The 8652-nt window shown below is 33.8% G+C and overlaps 2 protein-coding genes across 2 annotated transcripts; one reads left to right on the top strand and one right to left on the bottom strand.

The window, feature by feature from the left end:
- The first annotated feature begins 268 nt into the window (after positions 1–268).
- Positions 269–2091, top strand: LOC122609711 (palmitoyl-acyl carrier protein thioesterase, chloroplastic-like). The gene is made up of 6 exons (XM_043782659.1): positions 269–625; positions 726–859; positions 957–1070; positions 1201–1369; positions 1516–1584; positions 1664–2091. Exons 1-6 carry the CDS (start codon positions 272–274, stop codon positions 1985–1987), a joined length of 1164 nt encoding a protein of 387 aa, XP_043638594.1. The 5' UTR covers positions 269–271; the 3' UTR covers positions 1988–2091.
- A 601-nt stretch (positions 2092–2692) lies between these two features.
- On the bottom strand, positions 2693–8026 carry LOC122609710 (CDP-diacylglycerol--serine O-phosphatidyltransferase 1-like). The gene is made up of 13 exons (XM_043782658.1): positions 7894–8026; positions 7099–7276; positions 6912–6977; positions 6740–6799; positions 6487–6577; positions 5882–5936; positions 5570–5649; positions 5331–5447; positions 4639–4723; positions 4377–4468; positions 3493–3746; positions 3296–3384; positions 2693–3022 (listed from the first exon to the last, which is right to left on the bottom strand). Exons 2-13 carry the CDS (start codon positions 7239–7241, stop codon positions 2895–2897), a joined length of 1260 nt encoding a protein of 419 aa, XP_043638593.1. The 5' UTR covers positions 7242–7276; positions 7894–8026; the 3' UTR covers positions 2693–2894.
- Between the last annotated feature and the right edge of the window lie 626 nt (positions 8027–8652).

The following is an 8652-nucleotide window of genomic DNA, read 5'->3' as shown; positions in this document are numbered from 1 at the left end:
CGATACTTGCTAAAAAGAAAACTTTGAATATCATCTCCCATTATTCAAACCACCAAAAACACTCCATTGATTTTAACAATTTCCATGTTTTCTCTCCTTTTCATGTCAAACATCAAACTCCTTCCTTGTTTAAATCGTATCAACAATTCCTATAAAAACCATCCAACATCATTTTCTACTTTCCAAGTTGGCCACTACTTAATTAATATATAGTGTATGATTCCAACTTAACTCGAACCACATTTCCTGTACTACTACTCATTATATTGACATGACCACTTCTTTTATGTCCTATGTACCCTGTCTCAAAACAAGTACATTGGGTGGTGGCGGTGGTGATGGCAATGACAGTTGGTGGGGGTGGCGTTCAATCAAGATTTGTGGAGCGTCCGCCACCACAAAGGTTGGCCGAATCACAATGACAGTCACCCGGGTGGCAGGTGTAAATGGAAAGGCATTAGTGGAAAGGACGATGATCCCAACTAAAAAGCAATTTGTTGACCCTTTTCGACAAGGGGTTATCATCTTGGATGGTGTTGGATATAGACAGACAGTCGTGATTCGGTCATATGAAGTTGGAACGGATAAAACAGCAACTCCTCAAAGCATTTTTAACCTTCTACAGGTTCAATTAACTTGTGTTTCCAAGGGGATTAGATCAAGTAATGACGATGGAAATTATAACTTTTTTTTTCTTTTTTTTAATTTGGTAAATGATGATGCAGGAAACCGCTTTGAATCATGTTTGGATGTCTGGACTTCTTGGAGATGGGTTTGGGGCGACTCATGGTATGATGAAGAATGATCTCATATGGGTGGTTTCAAGAATGCAAGCTCAAATTGATCAGTATCCAATCTGGTAAATCGATCTATCTTAAAACATACCCTCTTTTATTATTGAGACATCTTGTTTTTGATAATGAATGTTTGGCCAAACGGTTTCTGCTTAATTGTAGGGGTGAGATACTGGAAATCGACACATGGGTTGGAGCGTCAGGGAAAAATGGAATGAGACGAGATTGGGAAATCAGAAGTCATACCACTGGCATTGTTTTCGCCAGAGCAACAAGGTAAAAAAAAAATGGCATACTTATTTCTAACGCGTTGCTAATGTTGAACCGGACAAAAATGCGGTGCTTGTTCCAAGGTCTATTTTCGGCTAGAGTATCTCAAATTATTTTTGTTTGGTAACCAATGCAGCACGTGGGTGATGATGAACCAGAAAACGCGAAAGCTATCAAAAATGCCAGATGTAGTCAGGGGTGAAATTTCACCATGGTTCATTGAAAAACAAGCCATCAAAGAAGAATCCCCTGAAAAAATAGACAAGTTGGATGACAATGCAAAATACGCTACCTCAGGCCTGCAGGTAAACGATACATATATCTCTCATTTCAATTTCATGATCCCTTAAATACTCCTATAATCTTACACGCAAGGAACAGTCAAAAAGTCTAGTAGATCAAAATATTAACCTTTTTATCTTGGGGAACTGAACATTCGCCGTGTTTGTAGCCAAAAAGGAGCGATTTGGATATGAACAAACATGTAAACAACGTGAAGTACATTGGTTGGATGCTTGAGGTAACAAACTGTTTTTACTAGTTCAATCTTTAATGAGAGAGAACAAGTAATTAAAATCGTCTTTTTTTCTCCTTTTTAGACAATCCCAGAGGAATACTTAGAGAACTATCATTTATCAAACATCATACTGGAGTATCGTAGAGAATGTGGGAGCTCGGACGTGGTTCAATCTCTTTGTGAACCCGAAGAAGTCGGGATCATCAAGGATGGAGTTCAAGACAATGAAAATAGAAATGTGATGGATAGGTGTTCAAATGGAGTTGAGGGTCTATTAAATTGCTTGATGAATGAAGGAACCATTAGGTTTACACACCTTGTGAAAGAGGAGGGAACATGTCAAGAAATTATTAGAGGAAAAACAACATGGAAGAAAAGGATCAATCTCCATTCATTTTCTGGCTGACCAAAACTTCCATTTTTATTTTTTGAATGGTTTTTGATTCATGGGTTTTTGATAAATTGAATATATATCATGAAATAAAGAGTTGTTTGGATGTGTAGTTTGAAAGTGATTATGTGATATTAAATAATCATAATCAGTTGTATAATGCATTTTCCTTGTCATTTTTATTGTCTTAAATCACAATTTATATTGTTGGGAGACAATGACATTAGGGAGTAAAACAATTTGCTATTATTGAAAAGTTAAGATGTCAAATTAGATAAGAAGAATGTGCAAGTACATGGCTATATTTTAGCTTATATAGTCGTAATAGGTTCCCTCGAACATTAAAAACTAATTAGTGCAAATCAAATTATAATTGATTAAATAACCAGATTCAAAAGGCATATTCAAAATCCGATAAACGGTGAAAGAGCTATATGTGATCACTTGCGTTCGTAATTAACAAGAATAATGATCATAAGGGTCGATAGAAACAACAAAATTTGCATTAGGACTATTTCCATGTTATATTGATAGTATCTAATTGAACAAAATATAAAGCTAAAGTAGAAACCTTTCCTTTAATAGTAATAAGTAACTAATGATCATTCTCTAATCTTCTTCTTGAATATAATGTAAATCTAGGCTGTAGCAAAGAATTTACAGTTTAAATGAATAAAATTTAGAGATTTGCTAATGACAAGTTTTCAACCCCTATGACCATCAATAAGAATAACCTTAGTCATTAACTGCTTTTTAAACTTAGCTTTATAGTTTAACACCTTAATTAATACCCTAAAATTTACAGCAATGGTGGGAGAAATCTTACCAAAAGAAAATACGATTTGTTTCTCGCTTGTAAATCCACAAAAAAAAAACTGGAGGCTATCGCTAAGTTGACTCAATTCTGAATCTTGGAAAAATATCATAGGCGCTTTCTGCTTAAAGTTCTTTGAAATTGCCATGTCCACAAGATCAAGAATGCAAGAAGGCTGACACCAACGGATGACCACAAAATTACTAGCCATCTGGGCATCGGAGTTGGAAACAGACCTGAAACAGTAAAATCTTGATTCAGAACTTTTACTATAAGACAGTTTGACTTTGGTAATATAAAGGAGTTTGAAGAGTAGAAAGGAATTTGAATTATCAAACTTTATAGCTAAATAATACTTGTGAAGAGATAGAAATCAAAACCAAACTAGAGACTAGAGTCTAAATGCTGGTTGTTGGATTCATGGCATACAAATAACTTTAGAGCATGAAAGATAAGTTTGATCTCAAAAGTTAATGTGTAAAATTGTGATCACGATATCTAAAACTCACCATGCCCAAATTTGATGCAAATAAGGAGTTCGATGATGCAGATTGCAACAGAAAGCCAACAAAAAGCTCCAACCTTTTTCACGGGTTTTCTGGAAAGTTATAATCAAGAGTAAGAAAACGAAAGTCATCTTTATGTTCATAAACATAGTTTCAGATACAAGTAAGAAAAAAATTCATAAACGAATAAAAAATATTACCGGTCTTGTAGGTAAGAATTGTACTCCCGAACTGTAGGAATGGCAATAAGCCACCATAGTATCAATCGATAAACAATTACTGGGTTTCGTGAAGGAATCCAGAGGCAAAATTTAAGAAAAAAGGTATTGAGCTCAACGGTTAAGAATACAATACAAAGAAATAGGACTTGGATGAACCGCCATGGGCCAAGGAATGGGTGCCATTCATCTTTGTCCCAATGAGCTGGAGTAAATTGACTTAATGTTCGTTTTACCTGGTAAACATATCATAATTTCACTGTTCAAATTATTTAAGATATTCAAAGAGGTGATTTGCACACCACACAAAGAACTTTGTACCCCACATGCACCGTCATGAATTGATGTACATCTGATGTTGATATAGTATCCGAAAATGCATGAAGTTTATTGTATGGTGTACAAATTGCTTCCTTTGTAGTCATTAACACATATGATCTCAGAAGTTTATATGTTAAATGAATTATTGCAATTATTAGACGCTGAAAGTAGTAGAGATGCGGTGACAAAGGGAAGGAACCAATCAAAGCTACATTTTTTACAGGAAATGAATCAAGTTGGGTTGACCAGTAAAACTTTTTCTCCAATGAAATTTAACGTTCATTGTATCTATAGATAATTAGTGTGTCAAATATGATTACAAGTTATTAAATAAGTAAATAACAATCTAGCATTTAGTAGGTTCATTCATTAAAGCTAGACTTTAGGAAACTTTCGACCCATTTGACCTATTTCATGTACAGGCTACTTTGTATGATTTGACACATAGAGATGAAAACAGAATCCGAATTAACCAATTCATAAGTACATTGGTTAAAATTTCCACCTCTAAAAAAAAGTAAAAGATACAAGAAACAGAGACATACTTTACTCAAAATGTTTGGTTGACGGCTTATTCCAACCCACTCATACGTTTTGCCATCAAAATAACGAACAGTAAGCATTCCTCCCTTGATACCTGCAGAGGGAAAATCTGACCATTATAGACATGGATCACTCTCAACTTAGTCGATACTCTCAATGGAGCTGGAAGTATGAAACCATCTTAACGCATTTATCATGGCCTTTTTGGAAAAACTTGAACTGTTTGTGAAATGATGCAATATTCAAGGTTCTCAAATTTCTCACCTAACCAATTGCAGATTAAAATATCAAGAATAATGCTGTCCCACCAGCACTCATTAAAGTTCGGCAACATATGGCGAAAAGAGAGCTGAAAAGAATGATGTAAAGCATTATGCATAGAAAAAATGATATCTGGAGTAGATGTGGAAGTTTTGACTTGTTTACTTATGAACATTTCTAATTGGGTCATGCTTTTTGTTAGCTTTATCTTTAGTTAGTGCTTGTTTTGTAGTTTTGTAATAGTTTAGTCCTATTAATCAAGTGTGGAGGGGTTTTAGTGTAATTAAGGAAGGACCTCATTGTAATTAACTTTGGGTATAAATACCCCTCCACCACCAACTTTGTATGGTGAGCTTTTTCATAAAACATTCCATATTTTCCCATTTTCTCTCTTTCTCTCTGACACACTTATACATGAATTCATAATCTAGCATATTATATCTTTTTTTCCTCAATTTAACAATCAAGTAAAAAAGGTACAGGTAATATGGGCCGGGCTGATCAAAAGAAAGTCACCCAAACTCTATTTATTCAAGTATACAACTTCCTAAGTCTTTTGAGTCAAAATATGGAGAAAAAAGCGTTTGCGGGTTGTTAGACATCTACTAGAAATGACCCACTTGTACCCAAAACAATTCTCTATTTTAGACTTTTAGAGAAAGGAAAAATAGAAACAGGACTAGCCAAAATCAGACCTCCATTAACTCAAATCCTATCGACAACACCCACAAAAGGGGTTGATTGCGAATCATGATTGCCTTTCCCCACCACCCAAACAAATGAGCCGGAACAAATTCATCAAAAAGTGTTTCCTGAAATAAAAACGATTTTAGCAGGATGTAAAGAAAAAGAATATTACATGACAAGAAGAAAGAGTGTAGTAGTAAAACGGAAGAAATTAATAGTTTGAAGATTGTGAAAGAAGAAATCATACATAAACATTTATAAACCTGTTACTGGGATTGTCGGGTACATAGATTCGGCAATCAGCACCATATGATCTTTCAGGAAGTTCTGAAAAGCCGTTATAACGATAAAGTCAGCACATCACTTAACTAATGTGACCTCCATCCTATGAGATTTGCACTTTTTGACTTCGTAAATCATTTGAAAATGTCTTTGACCATATTAAAGGTAGTCATGACTTGAAAACTTACAAAAACAGAAAACTGGAGAAATTTTCATGGGACGGAGTCACAGAGGGTTGCATAAAAGATAAGAACTTTAAATAGCTTGAATGAGTTACCAACACCAAGATTAGGATGGAGATACTTCATAAACTGCCTAGCATCATCACGATTCTGAAACAAAAAGAGAACTATGCAAGGGTTAACAATCATTGGCTCAAACTCACACCCTTACTCCCACTCATAACCACCACAAATGACCATTATAGGTGAAAAAATGGGTGGGTCAAACGAGTTGTGTAACGTTTATAAATCACTTAAAGTCAAAATGGGCCATTTTTGGTAGAGTTGAGTTGACCCAAAACACTTTTTGTCCAAAAATGCTGTTACACGTCGGTCTGCCGATATGTAAAATTTTTGTATAATGCAAACTAAATTCTATTACCAGTTAAATACATATATAAATATAAATAAAAAAATAATTTTCACAATGATAGTCTACAAATACAACTATCTACTTTAAGAATACACTTTGGGCAATTTTCAACCATTTGACCCATTAGAACTGTTTCCTTTTTAGCTATATCATTATATTTACCTGAAGCATAAGACATATAGCCCAAATCAACCCATCCAATGTAAAATGGGTCAATATTGCCACATATAATGACCATCATAAACGATATTAACCGGATGTACAAAATTAGAAAGAAAAAATACTGACCTGAAATAGCAAAAATGTCAAAGCAACAAGGTAGATAACGGCCATGCCATGAACTAGGCGCCAGATTGCAGGATGTGGCCTAACTAGTAACCTTAAAATCGTACACATAAGACCGTAAATGTCATTGTACAACCTTAAAAGCTTAGCACAATCATTGAACTAATAGAAAATCAAGAGTCAAAGCTTAATTCATTCTTCCCTTTTGGTTTAGAAATGGGTCGACGGTTATGTTCATAAAAATCAGCTAACTTACGTTGATGGAGCTTGAAGCAAGCAGTAACTAAAAAAAACTGCAATCATTGCCCATATGCCCCTTTAATGTGCAACAAACATTTGAATATTAGTTTCTTCAAGGATACCAATCATGCAAAAAAAAAAAAAAAAGAGAGAGATGCTATCATCCTTGTATAATAAAAAGCATTCACCTTTTGACAGATGTTACTATATCATCTGATGAATTGCTTTTGGGATCAAGAGCTCCACTTGCCCAACTGAGAAGCAAATTTATATTAATCGGCTCGAATATAAAAAACAGATACAAATGAAAAGAAACTTGCATCTGAAACTTAGGAACTAACGGGTTAATCCAAGAATCCAACAAGTCACACTTACATCAAAAAGCATGAGCCTATAAATAACAACGTAATGGTACGAGGTTTGTAAGCCCAAGCGGTCCATGGGTCCAATTCATCATCATAACTCTGCTGAGCTACATAGTCTTTTCTCCTTCCTCTCTTACGTTCATTACACTCCATTCAAATATTTTTATTTTATCAACTTAGCTCAATCTCTGCAAATGATACATATATTAATTCCACTAACCAAAAACAGTAATAAACAATGCACATTGCACATTTTTAGCTCAATTGATATATTGTCAATTCTTCATTCACTTACAACCGGCCACTTCATTAATTTGTTTCATAAACTTCGGTTAATCACTTACATCAAAAAAATAAAAATAAAAAATTCTAGTGCATAACTTCCATTAATTACTAACTTGATCCAATCATACTTGTTCAATAACATTGAGCCCATAATCACATCCTTGTTCATACTCAATGCCATAAAGATTTTACAAAGTAATCATATTTAACATTATTTATTAATCACCTTGAAAAACAAATCTTCTAAAGTGACATGATTATATACAAATCATTAATCTCTCACCTCGTTAACATTAACATTGACTAATAATGATATGGCAATCAAATTTTGACATAAAAAATGCAATCAAACAATCATTTGGCAATCAAATCCTGACAAAATGCAACATGGTACTAACAAACCCATATCACATTTATGATATATATTAGGAAACAGAGGATGCATGCAAATGGTGAAACATGTACAGAAAAGCATATATACGTATAACAGAGAAATCAGATGATTAGGAAAGAGAGAAACCTCAGAAAGATTGAAGGAGAGACAGGGATCCGTAGGTTTCTGATCTGAATTGAAGGGAAATATAGTTGAGTGATGTGAGATTTCGGGGACGTTTGTTTTTTGTTTTTATAAAATCAATGAGTGTGTGTGTGTGTGTGTGTGAGAGTGAGTGAAAAGATTCTTGATAAATTTGTGTATATATGAAAGAATTTGTATGTATATGTATGTATTGATGCGTCAGAGTACGAACGGTCAAAGGGACATGCATCAACTTCATTTAGGTTTTTCTTTTTTTTTTCAATAAAAAAGTATGAATTATTTGCTGGCAACATAAACCTCTCACCCTCTATGTCCACGCGATGTAGCGGTGCGGTGTTAGTGAAGGCGGAAGCAGCGGGTGGCGGTGGTGCAACGGTAATGAAATAGTTATTAATATAAAATTAATTGATATAAAATAAGGTATTGTAGTTATTTTAAGGATTAAAGAGATGTATATTATAAATAATTTTATTAAGGGTATTACATGTATATTAAAAAGAGATATTTAAATTAATAAATAAATAAGATGGTTTTTGGATAGATATAAGTTCTTTATTGAGAAAATGAGATGGTCAAATATTTTACAAGGTAATTAAGATAAGATAGATGTATATAACATATATTTAATTTTGATTCTTTAGCTACAAGTTTATAGTAATTGTTGTAAGGTTGTCCTTAATGGTATTTTTATTTTGCTCAACATAACACTCGCATTAATACAATGAACTTATTAGGTCTCTA

Source organism: Erigeron canadensis, chromosome 8, assembly GCF_010389155.1.
Source record: "Erigeron canadensis isolate Cc75 chromosome 8, C_canadensis_v1, whole genome shotgun sequence".
Taxonomy (NCBI): domain Eukaryota; kingdom Viridiplantae; phylum Streptophyta; class Magnoliopsida; order Asterales; family Asteraceae; genus Erigeron; species Erigeron canadensis.
The sequence above is the reverse complement of the archived record's forward strand: the minus strand, read 5'-3'. Positions and strand labels throughout refer to the sequence as shown.

Bases quoted from the DNA above. Each gene is read 5' to 3' on its own strand.
- LOC122609711 (XM_043782659.1), top strand. From the start codon at position 272: ATGACCACTTCTTTTATGTCCTATGTACCCTGTCTCAAAACAAGTACA. The intron at 860-956 runs GTAAATCGATCT...GCTTAATTGTAG, and splicing joins ATTGATCAGTATCCAATCTG to GGGTGAGATACTGGAAATCG. The intron at 1,370-1,515 runs GTAAACGATACA...CCGTGTTTGTAG, and splicing joins ACGCTACCTCAGGCCTGCAG to CCAAAAAGGAGCGATTTGGA.
- LOC122609710 (XM_043782658.1), bottom strand. From the start codon at position 7,241: ATGGAGTGTAATGAACGTAAGAGAGGAAGGAGAAAAGACTATGTAGCT. The intron at 5,650-5,881 runs GTAACTCATTCA...ACGGCTTTTCAG, and splicing joins CCATCCTAATCTTGGTGTTG to AACTTCCTGAAAGATCATAT. The intron at 5,448-5,569 runs GTATGATTTCTT...TTTTTATTTCAG, and splicing joins ACAGGTTTATAAATGTTTAT to GAAACACTTTTTGATGAATT.